Source organism: Doryrhamphus excisus, chromosome 18 (genome assembly GCF_030265055.1).
Source record: "Doryrhamphus excisus isolate RoL2022-K1 chromosome 18, RoL_Dexc_1.0, whole genome shotgun sequence".
Taxonomy (NCBI): Eukaryota; Metazoa; Chordata; class Actinopteri; order Syngnathiformes; family Syngnathidae; genus Doryrhamphus; species Doryrhamphus excisus.
In genome coordinates, this window is record NC_080483.1 from 7,658,320 (window position 1) to 7,684,089 (window position 25,770).

At 39.4% G+C, this 25,770-nt stretch overlaps 1 protein-coding gene across 1 annotated transcript in view; it reads left to right on the forward strand.

Annotated features, from left to right (window-relative positions):
• The first annotated feature begins 6,879 nt into the window (after positions 1 to 6,879).
• LOC131105867 (zinc finger E-box-binding homeobox 2-like) overlaps positions 6,880 to 25,770 on the forward strand; it is a 39,796-nt gene continuing 20,905 nt past the window's right edge. The window contains exon 1 of the mRNA XM_058054293.1: positions 6,880 to 7,000. Within this exon, the coding sequence (XP_057910276.1) occupies positions 6,943 to 7,000 (58 nt within the window). The 5' untranslated portion in view covers positions 6,880 to 6,942. The remainder of the gene's footprint in view (positions 7,001 to 25,770) is intronic.

Genomic DNA, 25,770 nt, shown 5'->3' on the forward strand with positions numbered 1-25,770 from the left:
AGTGCCTGCAGACATCCGGCTGTAGTTAACTATACAAGTGACAAAATAGCCTACTGGGTTTTGATGTGCCTGGATGTTCTATTCTTAAACAGCCAACTAACCTTAGATTCCCTTTTTTTACAGAGCAGCGGGGACCCCAGCGTGCGTTATTATTGGCATTGTGGCATTGTGGCATGGCGCGCTCCGCTCCACGCAGCCACCACTGCCTGGCAGCCTCGCCAAAGTTGACTCATTTGTTCCGAGCGCTCCATGCCAATTAGCTTGCAAGAGGGGCGAATTAGTGAAGAAAGGCCCTGTCCACACTAACATGTTTTATATTTTAAAAAATGTACATTTTGTTGAAAAAAATCTGCTTGTGCATAACAAATGTTTACAAATTCTGTTACGGATTTACTGTAGTGTTTTTTTTTTCTCTGGATTTTGTAGTCGTTCTTTCAAAACAGCTGAGAGTTTTTGTCATATTGAGGATCTTTGGCTAGTATTTTTGAGGTAGAGCCTCAAAAACAGCAGATTACTCCCATCATATAGAGGATCTTTGACTAGCGTTTTTACTGTTGCTTTTTAAAAAACTGTCCTAGTGAACATGTTTGACTAGTGTTTTTTGCACTAGATCCTCAAAACCCGCAGTTCATTCCTGTCACGTAGAGGATCTTTGCCTGGCGTTTTAACTTTAGATCCCCCAAAACAGCAGATCATTTTTATTTTCATCATATAGAGGATCTTTGACTAGCATTTTTACTGTAAGTCTTTAAAAAGAGAAGAGGGCTGCTGTTATATTAAACATCTTTGACTAGTGTTTTTGCAGTAGATTCTCCAAAACAACACAACACTCTTGTCATGTATACAATCTTTGACTAGTGTTTTTGCAGATTCTCCAAAACCTGCTGCTCATTCCTGTCATGTAGAGGATCTTTGCCTGGCGTTTTAACTTTAGATCCCCCAAAATAGAAGATCATTTTTATTATATATGTGATCTTTGACAAGCTTTTTTGCACTTATTGCATAAAAACAGCATAGAGCTGCTGTCCTATAGAGGAGCTCTGATTAATGATTAATTTTGCGGGAGCTCCTCAAAAATATCAGATTACTCTCATCATATAGAGGATCTTTGACTAGCATTTTTACTGTAAGTCTTTAAAAAGAGCAGGAGCTGCTGTTATATTAAACATCTTTGACTAGTGTTTTTGCACGAGATACTCCAAAACAACACAAACAACACAACACTCTTGTCATGTATACAATCTTTGACTAGTGTTTTTGCACGAGATACTCAAAAATCGCAACTCATTCCTGTCTTTGACTGGCATTTCCCCCCAAAACAGCAGATCATTTTTATGATATACTATGTGATCTTTGACAAGCTTTTTTGCCGTTGTTGCATAAAAACAGCATAGAGCTGCCGTCCTATAGAGGACCTCTGATTCGTGTTTTTGCTGAAGATCCTAAAAACCACAGCTCTTCATGTAGAGGATCTTTGCCTGATGTTTTAACTTTAGATCCCGCAAAACAGAAGATCATTTTTATTATATATGTGATCTTTGACAAGCTTTTTTGCAGTTATTGCATAAAAACAGCATAGAGCTGCTGTCCTATAGAGGACCTCTGATTAGTGTTTTTGCAGGAGCTCCTCAAAAATAACAGATTACTCCCATCATATAGAGGATCTTTGACTAGCATTTTTACTGTAAGTCTTTAAAAAGAGCAGAGAGCTGCTGTTATATTAAACATCTTTGACTAGTGTTTTTGCAGTAGATTCTCCAAAACAACCCAACACTCCTTTCATGTATACAACCTTTAACTAGTGTTTTTGCACGAGATACTCAAAAACCGCAACTCATTTCTGTCATGTAGAGGATCTTTGACTGGCATTTCTCCCCAAAATCATAATTTTTATGATATACTATGTGATCTTTGACAAGCTTGTTTGCAGTTGTTGCATAAAAAACAGCATAGCGCTACCGTCCGAAAGAGGACCTCTGATTCCTGTTTTTGCTGTAGATCCTCAAAAATCGCAGCTCATTCCTGTCATGTCGAGGATCTTTGACTGGCATTTCCCCCCAAAACAGCATATCATTTTTATGATATACTATGTGATCTTTGACAAGCTTTTTTGCAGTTGTTGCATAAAAAACAGCATAGAGCTGCCGTCCTATAGAGGACCTCTGATTCGTGTTTTTGCTGTAGAGCCTCAAAAACCGCAGCTCTTTTCATGTAGAAGATCTTTGCCTGGCGTTTTAACTTTAGATCCCCCAAAACAGCAGATCATTTTTATTATATATGTGATCTTTGATAAGCTTTTTTGCACTTATTGCATAAAAACAGCATAGAGCTGCTGTCCTTTTGAGGAGCTCTGATTAATGATTAATTTTGCGGGAGCTCCTCAAAAATATCAGATTACTCTCATCATATAGAGGATCTTTGACTAGCATTTTTACTGTAAGTCTTTAAAAAGAGCATAGATCTGCTCTCCTTTGATGACCTCTGATTTGTGTTTTTGCGATAGATCCTAGCTATTCTGCAGCTGTCGCTTAACAACAACATAGTGCTGCTGTCATATACAGGATCTTTGACTAGCATTTTTTGCAGAGCTTATTTAAACGTCTTAAATTATGATTAAATGTGTTTACTTCCTGTTTTATATGTTGCTACTTTTTAAAGCTACAACGTCTTAAATAAGCTATTTAAGATGTCAATAAAACTAGTGCTCGTGTGTGTTGCAATAAATGTGTTCTGGATGGGTGGACAGGAAGTGGTGTCGGGGTTTCAGATTAGATTTTTAGCTGGATTACAGTAGAAACAGTTGCCTGTGTTATGATTATTATGACTACTGCTGTAGGTAGATGGTTTAAACAGGAAAAAGAAAGGGGTAGGATTAAATCAAATCTGCTTCTTCCTACTTCTTTTCAGGCATGTTGAATTGTACAAATGTTCCAAGCAAATAAAACCATGACCTCTATTAGCAGCTCCAGCAAAAATGCTAAAAGCTAACAGTTTGCTCTCCACCCAAAAGAGATAATGAGCGTGTTTGTGTCAGTTTAGCGTTAACACCAGCAGCCTTAATGGAAAGTTGTCAACGCTTCTTCGCCGACGCGATGCGGCGCTCCTCTCTCCTGTGAGGTTACAAATGGAAATGCCAAAATAAGAAAGAAAGCTTTTTCAAATGCAAAGAAGTGGGCAGCATAATGACTTTTCTGCCCTTTTCTTGTGTCCTGCCATTCAGAAGGAGGCTTTTCTTTCCCTTTTGTCACTTAGCTTGGCATATAATTAACTCCTGCTTAATATGCTGTTTAAAGGTTCGCCCTCCCCTGGCTGGAAGCTTTGAACCCTTAGACCACAGACCGGGACAAAACCCCAGTGGGACTGCTTCCTTCGTGCTCCTCCTCGTGCATGTCTGTGTGTATTTGTGTGTGTGTGTTTTTTAGAGACAACGTCAAGATGGTATATTTGCATTGTTGTCTCACCGATCACAACATTGAAACCACAATAAGGATTTAAACGATAACTTATGCGTTCAAATGGCCTCCTTGGAGATCAGCAGCAGTACACTGTTCTTAAGCAATGCCTGAACAAACACCAGTCAGAGATCATCTATATGACAGGATCTACTGCAAATACACTAGTCAAAGATCTTCCATATAAAAACGCTAGTCTAAGATCCTCCTTGTGACAAGCGCAAGCTGCTATTTTTGAGGATCTGCTGCAAAAATGCATGTCAAAAGTCCTCCATAGGACAAGAGTGCACTGCTCCTTTTGATGATCGACTGCAAAAACGCTAGTCAAAGATCCTGACAAAAACAAGGACCTTGACAAAGCAAGAGGCGTACTCAGTTGGCTTCCTGCGGGACAAATTCTGCTTATAAATGACACAATTCATGTCATAACTTGGGAAGAATGGCTTCCCTGTGTGTGTGTAAGGAAAACGTGGTTATGGATGTTTGGTAGGTGTCTTTAAGTCACAAGGCTCTCATGCTATTATACTGACAATAGGGTCTGAAAGGCAGGGTGGCCATCACGCATCCCACATGTATATACGTCCATACGTGCTCCCAGGACCTCTGCAGCACCTCTGCACCTTTGTGACCCTCATCTGTCGCAAAGTTTATTACCCCCAACACCCCCCTCAGCCTCCCTTCTTTCTCTCCTCCTTCTCCTGCATCCATCCCACCAACAAAAGGCCCAAGATGACCCCTTCTGTCCCTCTTTTTTTCACCCCTTTTTGCCCCCTCCCTGCCTGCCTCAACCGCCTCCTTCTGTGTCACCAGGATGCTTTCTCTTCCTAGAATGTATTTAGAAACAAATGGATTCAATTGCATTATGGTGGTATAACATTGTGTTGAATAAAAGATTCTGATTAAGTATTTTCATGGATTTTTATTGATCATATACTCATTGGACACTTCATTAGGGATACCAATTTTATGTTTCTATTCACTTGTTTGTAATTTAGCCTGATTTAACTCATTTCCATAATAATCTGTGTATGGAAGGGTAGAGCATTAGCCAAAAGAACCGAGTAGAACTTTAGTGCAGATCTGTATAAAGGCGCCAGTTCATTTGAAACGTTTTTTTGCTTAATTGGTGAAAATGTGGAAATCTATTGAGGTGAACAATCAGTGCTAATCTGTGCTGTTTCCACTGCTAATATGCTAGTAAGAGATCACCCTAAAAACAGCAGCTCTCTTGAGGTTACAGTCAAGGTTCGTTTTTGTTTTTAAGAAGGTCCTTAAAAACAATAGAGCGCACTTGTCCTATAAAAAGTAACAGCAACGCATCTCTCTCATATAGAAGATCTGTGACACGTTAACATAGCACTTCTATTTGAATGAATGACTTTGCCTTATTCATGCAAGCCCCCGTCCATAATAAAAATGGGAAACTCAATTCCTTTTACTGACTCCAGTTATGAAGTGAATCGGTGACTCGATTCACTCATCACAGAGCGCAGGCGCAGAAACTCACACATGCACAACAAATTCAGCGGCCAAGCTGTATACGCAAAAGTCTAGTCATTCTTGGAGAACCTGTGAGTCAGTGGAATTTAAGTCTTTGCCAAATACTCAGTCAGTAAAATTTGAGTCTTTGTCGAGCACCCGTGAGTCAACACAACTCGAGTCTTTGTCGAACACTGGTGAGTCAGTAAAACTTGAGTCTTTGTCGAACATTGGAGAGTCAGTAAAATGCTAATCTTTGTCGTGCACCCGTGAGTCAATACAACTTGATTCTTTGCCGAACACTGGTGAGTCAGTAAAACTTGAGTCTTTGTCGTACACTGGTGAGTCAGTAAAACGCTAATCTTTGTCGCGCACCCGTGAGTCAAAACAACTCGAGTCTTTGCCAAACACTGGTGAGTCAGTAAAACTCGGGTCTTTGTCGAACACTTTTGAGTCAGTAAAACGCTAATCTTTGTCGTGCACCCGTGAATCAATACAACTTGAGCCATGGTCGAACACCGGTGAGTCAGTAAAACGTTAATATTTGTCGTGCACCTGTGAGTCAATACAACTAGAGTCTTTGCTGAACACTGGTGAGTCAGTAAAACTCGAGTCTTTGCCGAACACTGGTGAGTCAGTAAAACGCGAATCTTTGTCGTGCACCCATGAGTCAATACAACTTGAGTCTTTGCCGAACACTGGTGAGTCAGTAAAACGCTAATCTTTGTCGTGCACCTGTGAGTCAATACAACTAGAGTCTTTGCTGAACACTGGTGAGTCAGTAAAACTCAAGTCTTTGCCGAATACTGGTGAGTCAGTAAAACTCAAATCTTTGTGGAGCACACATGAGTCAGTCAAACTCTAGCATCATCGAGATCCCGTGAGTCAGCAAAACTCAAGTCTTCACAAAGCACCGGTGAAATTCTAGCTTGTGTCCAGCCCCCATGTGATTGTAATTTAGCTAGCGGTAGCAGGGCTGAGTAAGCGAACGAGTTAATGGAGTACCCTTGAATCTTGATTTAGCAAAAAAAAAAAAAACTTGCGGGTTTTGAACGACTCCTCCATGACTTCCACATCTCATTTTGTGGTCCCTGGAACAACAACCCTGAATTAGAACATTTTCATTTTTTGGGTCCTTGGACCTACTGACATTTGAAGATTATAAAAACAAAAACATTAATAAATGAATATTTTTATGCTTATGACAAGAATACACTAGATTGATAAATTGAATGAAGGTTGAACATGTGTACCTAATGTTGTGGCCAGTGTAATTTTTTTTGTGCATGAATGTTTACTAGGAACACATTATGCACCCATGAGTGCATTATCCAACCCCCTCATGTACTGTAGATGTTGGGGGGGCTACCCAAGAAAGCCAAGGTGGGGGTCCTCCTGAGCAAAGTTTTTTTTTTTTTTTTTTTTTTACTTCGGATGTTTTTTTCAGTTGCAAAACAGATTAGGGTCCAGGTTGCAACACAATGGCGGCTCAATGCACCACTTCCTACAGCCATCCACGCCTGAATGGGGGGCACGGCGGGGTCCTCTGCAGGGTACTCGCGCGCAGGTGCGACGTGCACTGCAAAAAGCCATAAACAACACATGGAATGGGGGGACGGTAGCGTGGAAGGTGGCGTGGGGGGGCTACCTGCTGCTGTCATTATTAACTTGCAAACTGGATAATTCCTTATTGAAGCGACAAAAAAGTTGCTACAATTTAAAAAAATGAAACGCCATCAATTCTAATCTGAGTCAAAATGTACGGAAAAGGTGTTTGGGGGTTCCAACCTGAGTATGCGACGTCATCACATCCACGACCCCCCCCCTCCCCTTCCTCGTGGAGTCGCATGGGTGTCCCGCTGGCTGCCACTCTCCCTCTCCTCCCTCTCTCCTTCCCTCTCGCCTCTCCTTCCCTCTGTGGCGTCTTTTTCCCCTCCTGTCCCACAAGGCTGCCACTCGGGACAAGCACACAAACTCTCCCCGCTTCACGGACTCCCCACTCGGCGTGACCATGACAGAGGAAAGTCGGGGCAAGAGGAGGAAACAAGCCAACCCGAGGAGAAGTCGAGGTAGGAAGAAGTGATGGATGTGAGGAGGAGGAGAGCGCGAATGTTTAGCTTTAAAAAAATGTCTATAATATAAGTCAGTGTCTACAACGGCTTTAAATGGCTTTATGTTCTCAACTTTGCTTCAAGCTGATGTTCTCCAACAGGTGGCTGGTGAGCTACCAGTACAACATCACAGGCTCATCAAAGTGCATACATTAAGTACCTTTTTGGCATTTTTATGACACATTTATCCATATCTTTCATGATAGACCTCAATTGCTCTATTCATAGCTAGCTGTCAGCCATCTTGGTGAAGGCTTGTGTTGACGTTATATATATTTATTAGGAATGTCTCAAAATATTGAGATGTGTAATATAATCAGATAATACAAAAAATAGACTGTTAATGTGATACATAACTGTAAACTACTAAATTTATTAAGTATTAAGGAAGTTAGGGTAACTTTTGTTGTGAGATATGACTTCCCATTGTCCTACCATTGACTTAAGACAAAAGAAGGCAAAACTCTATATCTTCTTTATTATTTATCGAAACTCAATAAAATGTTCAACAATTATAGAATTCAGTCTATGGAAAGTGTTACACGGCTTTTTATCTTAATTGACTTGACTTGTGTAATGTAGCACACAGATGTGCTACATTTAAAGTTAGCATGACAGGACTTGCTTCCCGGTCAAATTGGAATTTTGCATTGTCGGATTTTGCTCAAGTGTCACGTGAGTGCTAGTAAACAGTAAAATGTTCAACACTTATAGAATTCATTTTATGGAAAGTATTACACGGCTTTTTATCTTAATTGACTTGACTTGTGTAATGGAGCACACAGATGTGCTACATTTAAAGTTAGCATGACGGGACTTACTTCCCGGTCAAATTTGAATTTTGCATTTGCTAAAGTGTCACGTTAGCACTAGTAAACAGTTAAGTTTGAATGGGTTGTATTGTAGATTCACTTTTTAAAAATGTATCCCTGCATGTCAGTCAGATGCCAAATTGATGGGGAAAGTTGATAAACCAGTATAAAATACATACAACATGCACAAACAGTGAAAGGTTTTCTGGGATTGGAGATCCCAAATCACACAAATTGCCCGTCAATTAAACGTGCCGACTGGTGAATCACTTGAAGTTAAACATTTCTCCAAGTAAAAGAAACATCATAATGTATTTGTGCATGCATCATTGACAACAACAATTGGCTCCCTGTTGTTTTTCCTTTGGGCAAAAGTAGCTGTGGCATAGCGTGAACTGCTGGAAACCCCCAGCTTTAGCTAATAGCTATGTGTACTTAATACACAACGCCCACTTTAAACTATTATAAATATCCTGGGAGTCTGTATGGTGGCGCAGTGCTTAGCAGCTCAGGAGAGTCGGGTTTGAGTCCCCGCTGGAACATGTGTGTGGAGCTTAAGTGGGTACTGTGGCTTCGTCCCGCATTCCAAAAACATGCAAAGGCTATATATGCGAATGCGAGAGTGAATGCTTCGCCCTAAGTCATCTGGGATTCGCTTCAGCTCACCTGCGAATGAGGATAAGCCCAAGTAGAAAATATATAGAAGGTCTCTAGTAGTTTTAGTGGATGTCACATTCATGGGGGTTACGTTCCAATGTGCACAAGAACCAATTTCAGGGCATAGCCTAGTATTATACTATAGAAGTTACACAACGTCACATCTGTCAAATCATCTTCCGTGGAGGAAATATTGCATGAATTAACGGCAGGATTAACTAAATTATTTACGATTTCAAACAAAGAGAATAATACATTGGCAAATATAGAAGGGTACTAATGCTGAACCGTAAATACGTAACTAAAGGGGCTTAAAATAGGAGTGGCCCTCAGTTTGGAGACCCCTGCTTTAGCTAACAGCTACAGTATATTACGACACTACTTTCATGTCCAGTCATCTACTTTAAATCATTACAATGAATCAATAATTACATGTATGTTCAATTTTAAACCGAAAACGTTTTTGTTTTCTCCGTTCTCTTACAGTAAACTACAGAAGTCATGTGGAGACTGTTTGCAACATCATGCTTCTGATGCTTAAATCGGTTATGGTGGTCACGAGCAATGACAAGATATTAATAGCGCGGATAATTGGATAACAATCTGAAAACTCTTTTTGCTTTGCTTTGTTGCTCTTCTATACTGTCAACTAGAGGATGGAAGGATTTTTTTGGGGAGGATTTTATATTAATTTATATTTTTAAAGTGGATCGGATCGATTGAAGTGTAGTATTAATAGTTCCACATTGTAGCTTTGTTCTCGATCTTTATCGAACACTATTTCATCGGGAAGATCAGGTGTTCTCAAACAGGAAGTTGTAATGATGGAAGGTTTGGAAGGTCTCCTTGGCGTTATCACACGACTCCCGCTAGCCAAAGCCTTAGTTGCACTGTGTTATAGTTACACTTCCTGTCCCTCATTTAATGTGTCCCATGTGGGAACTCTGTATGCCTCTTTTGTCAAAAAATCAGATTACGACAACATGTACCATTACACCCCTATTATATATTAGGGCTGCAACTAACGGTTATTTTCTTAATTGAGGAATCACTAAGGCCCATCGCTTTGGTGTTTGGCTCAATATGAACAGCAAATGGTTTGGTCCGCAGCATATCAGCAAAGACGAATCAGTGTTTTCCAAAGTCAAACACAAAGGTAATATATGCTGTCATGGATGAATAAGGAAATTAAAATCATTCATTGAATACCAAAATAGTCTGTCAATGAATTGGATAATCGATTAATCACCGAGTTATATATTGATGAGAATATTTTTTGTGGTTCGGTCCTTGAGACTGAACCAACAGCACCCCTACTGGTTGCAGCTAAGTCGTCCACTCCGTTTATAACTTCCTTTAATGTGCCTAAAGAAGCTAAAATCATAGCATAAAAGCTCCAGACCCAAACTAAAATGTGTTTCTTTTGTCACCATGACTTAGAAGACACACACACACACACACACACACACACTGTGTGTGTGTAAAGGTGCCTGTGCAAAGCATGGCATGTGCTTGTTTGTCCCTGATGTTAGCGACATGTAACCGCCACAAACCGCCACGGCTGTTTACTCCTACGCTCACAGTTTATTTAAGCGTCTCCTCGTTTCACTGCCAGGGTGTCACCCGAGTGTGAGCAATGACACACACACACGCATACACACGATGCCACCTTTGACCGCCATGTTGCAGTTTGTTGACCGACTGCATTCAGTTGGCAGATCAACAAAAAGAACTTAATGTACTTAATGTATACTTAATGTATGAAACATGCAGCGTTAGTCAGGCTGTTCGATATAATAGGAAGTTTTTATGCATTTTAAAAGTGCTTGTTTGATTCGGAATGCGCATAGTTGTGTGTTAAAGATCCTTGATACATACAGTATATATATGTAAAAAAGAAGAAAACAGGATTCTGGCAGGTCCTAGTCTGGAGACAGCGATCCGAAAGGGATTCTTTCCAAACCAGACGAGAAGAGAAAACCAATCTTTGCTTTCTCTGAGGCGCCGATCGATTGTGCAGTCTGCAGTAAAACTGTCAGTGTTCAGCAGTATCAAGCAAACCTGGGGAAATTAGCACTCTTTTGTGTTTTGGCCCACAGACAGCGGTCGCCCTCGCTCCAGTCAGAAATGATGACTTTTTGTAGCTCCACATCCAAACCATCACTTACAAGTTATTTCATGAGTCACGATAATATGGCTTCATAACAGCGATAATGCTGCCAGATGTCAATATAACTATCAAATGATCTTTTCCTCCTCCTCCACGCTTTAAATAAGGACAGGTTTGTGAGTGTTAGCAATGATAATGTTTAGTTTTGATGGTCCATTAGCTTGCAAAAGTAATAATTACATCTCCGTCACTGCAGGAGTGACCCCAAATGACCTCCTTCAGTGGTCTGTAGTGTTGGCTGACCAGCCATGACACTTTATGTTAGCGCTAGTCATGGTTCAGAACTATGCATGAATATGTAAATGTTGAATTTTGCACTTGTAGGGGAAGCTCTGAAGGCGTCTTCTAAATATTTTTGTTGCTGTTTGTGTACAATTAAGTAAAAAAAAAACAAACAAATGAAATGAAGACTTTGGAGAGGGATGAGACAAAGACACAGCTGCACGTTCGCGATGCATCTTGGTCAAGGGTTGGGATTGAGATTAGTAACCTGAACCCTAACCCTGGATTATTTTTTTTTTCAATTTTCCTGCAAAAATAGGCTGTTTTTCTCCAGAAACCACATTTCATTCACCCTAAGCCTGTGATAATTTATAAATACGTGATAATACAAGTAAAATATACATACTATCTTGAGATTTTGTACTTTTTTCAATGGTCCTTGAATGCACCGTTGCTGTGAAATGTAAAAGTGAGGGTTCTTGAGGGGATTCGAATGTAATGCAGTCATCCGTCGTCACTTGGCCGTTCAAATTTCATGGCTTCTCTCTATAGCATTAACAAAAAATATATTAATAAGTCATGTTGTTGTGGTTGAATATTAATTCAAAAAATATGCATATTTAAGCAAATATTGCATATTTCTGCCTAAAGTAAGCATTTATCATAAAATGGCTCAATTAACTAAAATACTAATATAAGGCATTTGGAAGACGCATTCAAATTGTAATACGTATAGTATTACAATTTGAATACGTATGTACACTGGTCACTAGATGTAAGTAATGTTACTGTAATGTTCGGTGTCAGACTTGATTGCCGGAACAACAGGCTTTTATTGCAGGTTCGAATGAGCTCACAACAGTCATTAATAATTCAAAAATCCCTAATAAAAACACAAGCTAATGTTGCTTCCATAACCCTCAGCAAGTTGAAACTCAACACGAAACACTGCATGTCACTTCCAGTCCGCCACTTACACTGCTCCCCTCGGGAACACATTTATAACAACACACAAGCACAAGTCTTATTTATCAAATGGCTTTTATTATGTCTACTATATTGGGTAACATGAATGTTAAGGTAACTATTACATGACTTGAGGGCTCTAATAATGTTAAAAAGCATAAGTAATCCTACTTTATGGAAATTCACTTACCACGGTCGTGCCTGGAACCAATTAACCACAATAAATGAGGGAATAAATGAATGACAACTTTCATTGCAAATGTTGATCTGAAATTGGAGGGGAACGTCAACCAGGAAGATTTACATAGGAATGGGGAGTGCACTGTGTGTTAATAATAGACTTTCATTATTGGTGGTCTCGGAACCTTACCCCCATGAAAGCAGTCCTCTGCTAGATTTTTCTAAAAGTTGATCTTCCTTATATCAGTGAATCAAAAGCCTGAAAAAGCAACAAACACTGTCTTGGATCCACATTTTGGCACTTGTTTTCTTCAATATACTGAATTAAGGTCAACATTAATGCGTACCTATGCTAAATGCCCTTTAAGTGTGTTTAAAATGAATCTTATGTACATGAGAAATAAAGAAAAAAAAATGTTAATTGTTATAGTGTAGGAGTAATATAGAATAAAGAATAAAGTTGAGAAAAAAATGTAAATCAAAAAGTCAAAATTGAGAAAATGAGCAGTGGATAAAAGTTCATCATAATAATAATAATATACATTGTCACCTATAACACAAAGCTGTTTTTTTCTTGAAATACGTGTAACTTGTTGATCTAGCTACAAAATGTGAACTAAGTATCTAACATTGTTGCATGTTGAGGAATAAAATATAGGTATAAACCTATGTGAGATGTTTCAAAGGACACAATTAAACAAAAACAAGGGAAAAAAACAGAAACTAAAAGTTTTGAGTAACAAAGGTTTGAATAAGTCCATTAAAAAACCATTTATATTACATTCTGTGTAATTTTTCTAGTGCATAAAGTATATATCCTGATATATCACGATATGGGCATGCAAACTGCCTCGGTGGAGAACATCAGAGCGTTCCTCACTGTTGCTGTAAAGTTTTCATTGCAAGTTAAAGGTAACGCGCCATCATGTCCAAAGTCTGTGTGCATCTTTTCCTTTCCTTTGAAGCAGATGAAGGGGTTGCGTTCCACATTTAGATCCTTTGTGTTGTCCGTCGAAGAGCCTTGCCATGTTGTCGAGCTGATTCGTCTTTTTTTTTTTTTAAAAGAGCTGCCTCGCTCCCTCCTTTTTTTCTTTTTTCAAGTGCCAATTTATTTAAACTCCTTTCCCCTTTTCTTCTTTCTCCTTCATTGATTTCCAAACCCCAGTCTTTGTGTGCAGCTGGGGCCCAGCTGTGTAGTCTGTGATGGCGTATATATATCTACATATATATATGTGTGTGTGCACATACATGTGTGTTTGTGTGGCTTTTTTTGGCACATTGCTGCCACAGTGAGCATAGCACACTGTACACAAAAGGACCACGGCCGCAAAAAATGAAGAAAAAAAAAAGGAAGGCGGGGGGCTTGGAACAAGAGAGACGGGCATACTTGTAGTGGAAGAGTGGAGTAGCGGGGTGGGTCTTTTGCATCAGCGCTGTGAGATGAGCGAGACAACAGTGAAGAGGACTGGCACCGCTCTTCATTACCAGGATGTTTCAGAGGGGCTCAGCTCAGGCGTCAGAACCAGCGGGAGGAGGGGAGGAAGAAAGACGGGGATGATGACAGAGGTGGGGTGATGATGTGGTTGACAGAGTTGGAGAAGTTGGGCGGAGGGCGTGCCAAGTTCCCACCAAGACGAACAGTTCATGCTGTTTTTTCATGTTTCCATTGTCAGAAGTTTGTTAGATTGTTGCAGCGAATTGCTGTTTTGGTAGCAACCACATTGTGTTATGGTACCGTTTCTATTGTCAGCATTAGAACCTGAGAACATGGTCAACATAAGTAAACAAACTATAAGTGATCAGTTGAGGAAACAGAAAATACCACAATTCCATGGGAAATTGTGTGTTTATGATATTAATGAAAAATATACGTTACATGATATGTTGTATTCAACACTGGTCACTAGGTGTCAGTAATGTTTCTGTACTGGTCGGTGAGACAAACCAGCAACAGTCTTGATTGCTGGAACAACAGGCTTTTATTGCAGGTTTCAAAGATCTCACAACAGCCACAATAATCCCTAACATGGGCGACTGTTGTAGCCGTAACAAAGCTAAAACTCGATTCTGAAACATTGATGTCACTTCCTGTCCACCACCCACCCAGCTCCCCTAAAAACGAAACACGTTTACAGCAACACACACAAAACACAAGTTTTATTTGTGTCTTAAATTGATTATTTTTGTTATTATGTCGACTATATTTAGGGCCCAATGAAATCAGTTTACATTTTTGAGACTCCGTTTTTTTATACCAGCATAGAGTATGTACTTTTGTGACAGTAAATAAAATGTCTGTTAATTAAATAAAAAAAAACTCAATTTATTGATGCAATACATAATTTCAGAAACAGATGAAGCTTGGTTAACGTTTCTAATGCGGCGTTAGCCTCTGTACACATATAATAGTATTTTTTTTGTCCATATAATGGAATTTGAAGAAACTGAAGAAAGACAAGTGGATAAAACAAAAGCAGTGTGCCCCCATTGTTCAGTAGCGATGTGGAATAGCCTCCTCCTATACTCATATGTGTTATTTCGTATTTATTTATGTATTAGGGCCAGATTGGTGCCGTGACCCGGATGAGCGTAACTTATGCCAGCTCGTGCGATGCGCCGCAAGCTAACACCAACATTAAATGGACCCGTGGAGAGCTGAACCGTACACTGCTTTAATGCGCGCTCATCTTTCCCTCTTGGTCGTTTAGCGCCGTCTCAAATGTCGCACCATTCCTCCATGTTAGCGCTTGATCCCAGGGGTCTGTTCTGCAGTGATGGGGAATCCCTTGATTGAGTCGCTCTGCTATGTTCTCACATGTTTATTCAATTATGTCTCATCAGTCCCATGTCTTCCTGTACATTCCTGCCGCCGCGTCTGCTGCCACACTGTCCGTCCGCTCCAAAGGAGGAATTATTTGGAAAGATTTACTGTGCCAGTGCGGGATTAGCGCATGTGAAAGCAGTTTTCCCTGTAATTGCCCTCTCATGACTTCTTTGGACGTTATATCGTCGTACATTACATCCAAATATCCGTGTGGAATTTTGAAATCTAAGATAGCTGATGGCTGTAGTTCATCTTTAGCAAGAGTAAACAACATCCAAGCACACAATAGTGAACACATGACTTTATGAGGAACAACTGCGTGTTCCTCACGAGGTGTGTGAAGCGCTAACTCGCTCGCTTATTTTTTATTTTCACATCAAAGCTCACACAGACATCATTTTTCATTCTCCTCATAAAATTATTAGGACTTCCTTTGTCATTGCATTGGCATGCTCCTTGCTCTTAGTTCTATTTCTAGATCTACACCCCCCCCTCCACCATGACATCCTGTGTGTTTTTCATATGCTGCACATGTTTGACAAAAGAAAGCGCTCCACTTAGAGCGATTGTGCATATAATTTATAGATATGTGCCGTTTTATCACACCTCACACGGGACTTGGAAATGCCGCTTCAGCCATCGGGTGTTAAAAGACCCAGATGGGTGGCAGGGTGGGGGGTGGAGCTCAGTGGGACTTAATCACCCCTCACACACATGCAAGTTCAACACTTGCAATTTTTACAAGAAAAAAAAGGCTTAATATGAATGCGATTGAAGTCGAAATGTCCATGCATCCATTTTTTTAATGGAGATTATCCTCACTAGGGTATGCTAGAGCCTATCCCAGCTGACTTTGGGCGAGAGGCAGGGTACACAAATGACCATTCCTATGGACAATTTGGAGTCGCCAATTAACCTCACATGCATGTTTTTTTGGAAGGAAACCGGAGTACCCGGAGAAAACCCACACACAGTGATGCCCAAGCGGAGATTCGAACCCATATCTTCCCTATCTCCTGACTGTGTGGCTTACATGCTAGCCACTCGGAGTCAAAGTCAAAACTATATTAAAAACTAAGTCACGATATAACAATAAAGTCAAATACTGCAAGAACAAAGCAAAAATATTACCAAGGAAAGGGATTTGTCAACAAAATCCAAGTACAATTTCTATGAGAAAAAGGTTGGCATTGTATTCCATAAATATTAAGGTTAATAAATGTTTTATAAGAAAAATATTTTCGTTCATGTCAAAGTCCAAACATAAAAAAGTAGTAATTGTATGTGAACAAAGTCTAAATATTATAAGCATAAAATTAATTGTCAACAAAGTTAAAATGTAGACAAATAAAGCAGTTTCTCGTGACACGGTGTACCCTTAACTAATAGCCAATGTAAAAAATTGAAAAAATATATATATAATTTTTATATGTATTTTAAGTATAAAGTTAAAATTTGTTATAATATTTGTTATTTATGTGAATAAAGTCCAAATATAAGAATGATGTAAAAAGTAGTGAACATCTTATGAGAGAAAAAAAAGACATTTATCTCCAAACAGTCAAAATTCAATGAAAAAACATTTTATGTGAATGTAAATGTAAATATTATGTATATATATTAGTATTATATATATTATATATCATGTAAATATTTTATGTGGAAGTCAAATTTTCAAATCTCTAGATCACAACAATACATTTTTTACAAAAAAGGCATAGGCTTTTACACTTCACGGTACACGCAAACGTACGTCTGGTGCTATGCTTTATGGTGGAAAGGACACAACTGGCAATGGCCAAATACTATGTACACATACAGGTGGACTTGGACTCCTAACTCCTTCATTAGAGAGGGAGCGAGAGAGAGAGGTCAGCCAGTGGACTCCCCCTCCATTTCTCCCACTCTCTCCTTGTACCTGCGATCACCAGGTACCACCTTTGCCTGACCCAGCATCCCACACACACGCACACACACACCTGCCAGGGAGTGAAAACATTCCAGGCCATTAAAATTTTTTTTACACCTGTGATAGCCGAGTAAGGGCTTTAAATTTCATATAAATCTATTTGAGTTCCCTTTTAATCATGAGTGCAAGCGTATGTCCTGCACGTGTTTGAAAGGACTTGATCAGCAGGAAGAGATGGTGATTGATATGATAGGGTGCAGTATATCATGTTACAGTATATCACATGTTTGCTTTGTTTAGAAGCGTTTAGGGGGGAAGGTGTTTAATTTCAACATAAAGTGGCGATACATGAAAATGAAAGAGAGAGGAGGCCTCAATGGCGTTTCTGAGGTTTGTGCAAAATCCACTTTTTTAATTTTGTGGCTGACTTTGGTACCTCAAAGTGGGAGGGAGGGGAGTATAGATGTGATTATATAGTGTGTGTGTGTTCGACATTGCTGGAGGGGTGAAGAATGGTTTGTGTGTGTGTGTGGGGGGGGGGGCACTATAAGACCACTGGGCAGCATATCAGAGGGACGAAACGTCATCTCTCAGGCCGCGTTCACACTTGTGGTTAGGTACTCTGATGCAAAGCAAAGGTTTCAAAAAGGATACTTGGTTTGGTTGTCTTAGGGTTCAAACTGGTATTTCATCATGTGATCAAAGGCAGCGCAATATATAGAATAAGCACTTATTTGGACAGGTTTTACGATTCATAATTGTGAGCATGGACGTCTGATTTCCTTCATGTCTTTTCTACTTTTTTGCCATTATGGATGTAAGATCTCTTAGGTCTTAAAGGGGACCTATTATGCTCATTTTTCGGCACTTTGTAGATCTTCCAGTATCTGCACCTATTCCAGCTTTATTTCCTGTCTTTTTTAATAATTGTAAGCATGGACGTCTGATTTCCTTCATGTCTTTTCTACTGTTTTGCCATTATGGATGTAAGATCTCTTAAGTCTTAAAGGGGACCAATTATGCTCATTTTTTGGCCCTTTGTAGATCTTCCAGTATCTGCACCTATTCCAGCTGCATTTCCTGTCTGTTTTAATTTATTCTACCCACGGCCCGCCTCCAGCCATACCCACTCCACTGTGATTGGTCACATTCCCAAGCATTCCCAAAGAACCCGAAGACTTATTATGCAAAATGTTTGGGCCCTTTGTAGATCTTCCAGAATCTGCACCTATTCCAGCTGTATTTCTTTTCTGTTTTAATTTATTCCCCCCACGGCCCACCTCCAGCCATACCCACTCCGCTGTGATTGCTCACACTCCCAAGCGTTCCCGAAGACTTCGGGACTACTGCCGAACCCCATTTTCATACTTTGTCAGTATATGGTAGGAGCTACTGGTTGTGTTTGCAGGACTACCTGTGTTTAAAAAACTCGGGTAGACCACTGACTGGTGGTGGGAAAAGGCTATTAACAATGCCAGACATCGGTGAGCTTGTAATTTCCCTGTATGCACACTCTATAATGCTACACAGACAACGGCTTACTAACACAAAATAAACACATTTAGCTTGCGCTTGTTACAAAGTAACATTGCAAAGCCATCGGACTTCAGCAACAGTTTGGTGGATAGACCAGCTTCCCCCATGCTCACAAAACAGTCCCATATTTTTCTCTTTCTGGCTTGGAATCATCAACTCCAACCACTTCTCCTTGATACCTGACGCTTTAGGCAATTTAGCCATCTGTTAAATCTGAACAAACATGTCCTGGAAGAAGCCAATGCTCCTTGCTAACGCCATAAAATCTCTGACAAAGCTGTGTAGCGAGAGGCAGGGTAGGCGTGATGGGTGTTTTGTTGGGAGGCGGGGGCCTACGCTTGTGTTCAGGTATCAGGTGATTGATTTCGCACTTGACCATAGGAACCGTACTAGTGGAGCAAAGGCATCAGAGTTCCTTTTAACCACAGCAAACGTGAATTGCGAAGGCAGCTTTGATGATAGTTGAAGTCACGAGTAGCACAGACGTACCAAAGTGTCCAGGCTTCATTCTCGTTGAGAAATGACTTCTGACACTTTCTCTTTTTTTGTCCCCCCTCTGCACTTTTAGAGCATTTCTGCTTTTTGTCTTTACCCTTCTTTTGCCTCCTTTTCATTTGTTTCCTCCAGATCCTTACCATGTGTGTCAGCTCTCCTGGCTGCTGTCGCTGTGGTCATTACATTTCCATTATTCTCATTATTCTTGCATCCATCCATTCACCCGTGCATGCATCCAGTCAGCTCAGGTCTCCTCCATCCCTGTCCTGTCGCCATCACTGCAGCCCTAGCCCACCCCCCCTGTACCACTGACATTGCATGCTGTACCCCCCCCCATCAGAAAACCACTTCAAACAGGCAGCGCCATCAAAGCCCACAGGCAGCCAGCCAGCCAGCCAGCAAGGCAGCAAGTCGGCCAGCCTTCTGCTTCGACTTAAAATTACTGTCGTCCCAGTCGCGAAGCTGCTTTCCTCTTCTGATACACATCAAAGATCCTCTTAAAAACCTTCCAAGTTTGAAAACCTTTCTCTTGTCTACTCATTCCTGAATGGACCCCTTTCCTCATTCGCTGTCCCTTCATCATTTTCTTCTATAAAGACTTGTCAACTTTTGCTACCTACGCAGTTTTCCCTGACTCTAATTAGCCTCTATTTACAGACAATGGGTCAGCCTGTGCTTGCACATCACACACACACACACACACACACAAACACACAGTCAAAACTCATCAAGTGCAAGTCAGTATGCAATAGGAATTATTTTACAACCCCCACTCAATCAGAGGTGCATGACCACAAACACTTTCAAGTGTTGAGCTCATACTTTCTGAGTCTCTCTTAATACACGGGCCATTACAAAGTATCCGCAAAATAAAAGAGGATGTGGATGGAGGGATTAAACACATTTACATCAGAAGGACTATAAAGTCATAGAATTACTATTCAAAAAAAGTCATAAGGCAAGAATGAAGTTGAAATTTTACAAGTTGAAGTTGAAACAGAGACACGAATGAAGCTGGATGAAATTTTACGAGGAAAAAAAGAAGCCGTAATACCATGCAAATAAAATTGAAACATTACAAGAATAAAGTGCAAATTTTACTATGAAAAATGTCATAATACTATGAATAAACTTGAAGAATAAAGTCCAATACTCAGTCATGGCACAAGAAAAAAAAGTGGTATTTTTATGGGAATAGAGGTGGAACATTACAGGAAAAGTTATCGTTTTTACAAGAAAAACATAATTTTTCGTAAATGCAGTCTAAATATTATTCTAAGAATAAAGCCAATATTTATAATATTATAATGAGAAAAAAGTCATTAAGAGACGAAAGAAACCAGCAAAAAAGACAGCAAAAATTATGATTGTACTACAAAAAAGGTAACAATACTACATGAATCAAGTGAAAATATTTTAAGAAAAAGTCATAATTCTTATATATAGTTGTTTTTTGGATTAGGCTTAGACAATAAAGGCAGAACATTATGAAAAAAGCTATAATTTTACTCCAAAATTACTACATGAAGAAAGTCGTAAAATAAAAGAAGAAGTTCCTAGTAAAGTTCATTCATTCATTTTCTACCGCTTTGTCCTCACGAGGGTTGCGGGGTGCTGGATCCTATCCCAGCTGTCTTTGGGCAAGAGGCGGGGTACACCCTGGACTGGTCACCAGCCAATCACAGGGCCCTAGTAAAGTTCTTCAGTCAAGTTCAAAAGTCAAAAAAATGACAAAAAATGAAAATGAAATGAAAAAATTATAAGATTTCAATCAATAATTAATGAAAATAAAAGTTATACTACAGGAAAAATGTGATATTATTACAATTTGTTTTTAATTACTATAAAAAGACATCTGGGATAGGCTCCAGCATGCCCTCGTGAGGATAAGCGGTAGAAAAGGAATGAATGAATGAATGAATAAAAAGAGTCAATACTTCAGGGACAAAGCTGAAACAAGAATAAAGTTGACATTTTATGAAAAAAAGTGAGAATAAACTCTAAATATCATCAAATAAAGTCAAAATGTAACGAGAAAAAATATTTATGAAAATAAACAATATATTAACAAGACAATATTACAAGAAAAATATTCTATATATTCAGAATATATTCAGAAAACTGTAATACTTCATGAAAAAAGTCAGAATATTACAAACTGAATTAATTTCATTTAAATCTGAGGTACCTCCTGTGGTGCCTTTAAGTACCTCTCACATTTGAGAGGGCAATACTCTATAATAATGTTTTCAGCAGGGTGTAACGCCAAAACCCGCCAGAGGGTGGCGCCCTGCCTGTGTATGTAGCAGTAGAGGTGCCATCAAGTCACAGCAGCCTTCCTGGTTCCAAAAAGTCACATGAGGACTGCTGTGAACGTCCTGGTGTTGATTTGAATGATGACTTGTTGTTTGTTCCCCCGCATACATATGTAGTGAACGGCCATCATCTTATTGTTATTAGGAGCTACATTGTCCCTTTAAGACCACCACATTGCCCCAAACTCTCAGAATGGTCTTATTTAACAAAGTTATTTACAGATGTTTCAAAGAGACAAAGCCAGCCGCGGGATGCATATTTTGCGACAGAAGGCAGCGGCTCTTGAACTAACCAAATCCCACAGTGCATAGCTGTTCATTTCAGCTCAAAGAGACTTTTTATTTAGCGTGCACCCCTAGTAAAACAACTTCAGAACCTCGTTTCGCTCGTCAGAGAAGGTTTTAATATTCAAAAGGAACCACTATTGTGTGTTTTTTTTCTCTTTCCTTACGCCGGCGAACAAAATAAAGAGCCACATCAGAGAACTGGAGCAGTCCCTGAGCATTTTCATGTGTAAAGAAGAAAAAAAAAAGAGAGAGAGATGAGGGAAAACAAATTTGGATGGGGGATATTTATAGAGTGGTGTGTGAGAGCCTTTGCAATGACGGGAGCCTAATGAAGTGGAGCTTTGCTTTTGATTCATAGTGTGGTGAGCGATGTGGGTCCCTCTGTGACTTGCTCGTGCATTCCAGTGCCGGTCCCTCGCGACACGGAAACCAGCTAGGGCCACATGGGAGGGCTGCGGGCCAAGTCCAAATGCTGCACGTCTCTTAACCAAGCTAACCTTTCCTTGCAGATGTCAGGCCTGCTTGAACCCGGTGGCCAGGTTCTAGTCATAATGGACGCTGTTGTAGGATCCGGGGTCACATGTTATCACGCAACAGTGAATTTGTAACAGTAAAAGTCCTTTTACTAAGCCCGACTGGGAACATGCTATTTTGTGTGTCTGCAGCTTTAATGCTAATGAGCTTGGTCTTCTCTGACAGAATGTGTTGCTACAAGAAGTATAGCTATGTGGAACATTACAGGAAAAGTTATCGTTTTTACAAGAAAAACATCATTTTTTGTAAATGCAATCTAAATAGTATTCTAAGAATAAAGCCAATATTTAATTAGAAAAAAGTCATTAAGAAAAGAAAGTCATAATATTACAAGAAAAATAAAAACAACACTACACCAAAAATTATGAAAAAAATTATGTACTACAAAAAGGTAATAATGCTACATGAATCAAGTTGAAATATTATAAAAATAAAGTCAGGTAGTAAATTAAAGGGAAGCTTCAAGTTTAAGAAAAAGTCATAATATATATATATATATATATATATATATATATATATATATATATATATATATATATATATATATATATATATATATATATATATATATATATATATATATATATATATATATATATATATATATATATATATATATATATATATATATATATATATATATATATATATATATAGTTTGTTTTTGGATTAGGCTTAGACAATAAAGGTAGAACGAAGAAATAAAGCTATAATATAAAAAGTCATAATTCTACATTAACAAAGTCTTAGAATAATAGAAGAATAAAAGTTTTTAGTAAAGTTCTTCAAGAAAAAAGTTCATTTCAAATGAGTCGAAATATAAGTTGAAATATAAGATTTCAATCAATATTTAATGAAAATAAAAGTTATACTGCAGGAAAAAAAGTGATACTATTACAAGACATTTTTGTTGTAGGATCCCGGATGCTAATGAGCTTGGTCTTCTCCGACAGAATGTGTTGCTACGAGAAGTATAGCTATGTGAGCTACAGTGCTAACGTAACACTCAAGCTAGGTTAGGCTATTAGCTTAAGAAAGCTCCCACATTCGTGTGCTACTAACTTTCTAGGAGTTGATAAACGATCCCGAATCCGAGTCGGAAGTGGAGACGGTACAGTCCGAAGAGGTTATTCAGGACATCTCTCCGTTCCCGTTTGAGGCATTGCTAGCAAGTAAACAACAGAGCAGCGCTTGGGGGAATACAAGGGGAAGCAGAGCTTGGGCGAGGGTAGAGAGTTTATATATAAAGAAGTCTGCCCCTCTGTGACATCACAAAGGGGCAGTTTTACCACGCCTTCTGAAACCGAGCGTTTTGAGCCATCCCAAACTTCTTTCAGGGCTCACTTCCAAATGTTCAAACCTCATTATCTGAAAATTTGGCACAATTTAACACGAGAATACAACATTTTAACTACATTTATAGGTCAGAAAAGTGTATTAGGCCCCCTTTAAGATATGTATCAAAGACCTTTTATTGGAGATTTTTCCTATGTATTTACTGAAGTACTGGAACGTCACTTTGTAGATGTCATATGATATCAGTCAGCTGACATTAAGACCCCCCTTTTCACTCACTGTTACTCCCCCGCGGCTAAGATTAAGTGGTCAACAGACAACTCAATAAGCCGTACAAAGAAATACAACTTTCATCTTTATTACTTAGATTACAGACCAACTAATTGAGCAGTAAGATGCCTCCATCTACAACAAAAGCTGTCTGTTCACTTGCAGCAGCTACTGTATGCAGAAAAAAAGGCAATTATTTAGACTATTATTGACTGTTTATTGTTTGGCTCTTCTCTGTGTCCTGAACTCAGCTATGGAAATGTCTGTTCTGCATTGCTTGCATGTTGGGCTGCAGGTTCAAATCTCCATCGGAAAACTCTGTGCTTTCGTTGTATGTGTGTGGGGGTTTTCTACGTTTATTCCGACTTCCTCCCAATTAAAAAAACAAACAAACATGCATGCTAGGTTAATTGGTGACTCTAAATTGTCCATATAGGGCTGGGTGATTTGTCGATATTTGTAAAATATAATTATTTGCTTTAATAACAACCATATGATTGATATCGTGCCTGCATGAAGGAGGGGCTGAGCAGAAGTCCGAAGGCTCCGTTGAAGCTAACAGGGTAGCGTGACTGCGGTGGAAGACGTCGGCAAGAAATAAGCAGTAACTCAGTAATATGGTATGTGTGAGATGTCTGCCGCGCTCCTGTTGCGTTCCTAATGAAAGGGAAAAGCGACCTCATCACATTGCTAAAATATGGTCCTCGATGCAACACTGGAAAAAACGGCTTTAAAAAACCTGTTGAAAATGATGGACTCGCAATATCTAGCAAAGTTTCGAAGTCACAATCATTTAGCATAAGGTCTACCACAAACGTGCAAGGAGGTTAGACAGTCAGCTGCTATTCCTGATTCAGTTGACACGTTGGTATTCCTGCCACAAAATAAGGACATGTTGTGTCTTCTAAACATGTTTACCTAAAAATACCACCGTTTAGTTTCAAGTATATTTGAGTTGCTGACATTGTATGTCCTCTTAAACCAGGCACTCCTTCATATTTTGTTCTTTTGTTATTGGCTGAGGATTTGAGCATAGCTAAAGGTTTGTTTTTAAAAATATTATATTTGACTTTTTAATTTGTTGTTAATTAAAAGAATGGCCCACTTACGTATTATAGCGGCTATTTGTATGAAGCGTTAAAAAAAACTCATGTTAAGTATTTATTTTAATAAAACAACTTGACACACACATTTGGTTTTGATTCAGTGAAAAAAATATTTGGATATATATCGGATCTCGATATTCAACCTAAATATATCAGGATATGAGTTTTTGGTCCATATCGCCCAGTCCTATATCCATAGGTATGAATGTGAGTGTGACTGGTTGTTTGTCTATATGTGCCCTGTGATTGACTGGCCATCAGTCCAGGGTGTACCCCGCCTCTCGCCCAAAGACAGCTGGGATAGGCTCCAGCACCCCTGCAACCCTCGTGAGGAAAAGCGGTAGAAAATGAATGAATGAATGAAAGAACATGAAAACCTTTATAGTCTGAGAGGAAATAGAAAGTCAATCAGAACAATGGCACAAACGTTGGTCATGAATCCTAAAAGAACAATTAGTGACCACAACAACCTTCAGAGGACAGGAGTGAAGGGATCACTATCTGCTATTCATAGAAGATGTCAACAAAAGTACAATGGCTACACCAGAAGAAGCAAACCACTTATTAGCAAGGAGAACTGGAAGGTCGGGTTTTAATTTGCCAAAAGTAAAGAGATGAGCCCCCCCCCAAAAAAATCAGCAGTCCATAAAACTTTTGTCTAACAATTTTTCATCTTTTGATATCAAATCCAAATGTTTTCAGTTAAGGAAGGAATTGACCTCACTGTTTTGGTACTTTTGGAGTGCACTGTATCATTAGAGGCGCTTCATCAGTTCTCTTTGTGACACAACTTTCAACTGATGTCATTCCAACTTCCTGCATGGAAGCAGCAACGCTATTGTACTTAGGACTCAAGATGGACAAAGTCCCAAGGTTATGTTGATTGTTACTGCTCACTTGAGGTGGCTCAAAGCATTACGTCTTTTTAACACGTGATGTATCGGCATCCGTCGATCCGCACTGTGTTCCTGTAAACGTTGTAAGGGTGGAGCAGGTGTCAGTCAAGGTAGATTTCTCTGTTTCAGTGTGATAATGGTGGTCTGCATGGACAGGTATAAGTGGTAGCAAACAGACGCAGGCAGCGGCATACAGGAAGCCTCGAAAGGAAGAAGAGAGGCGACCACAAGTGCTCTTTTGCACACCTTGAC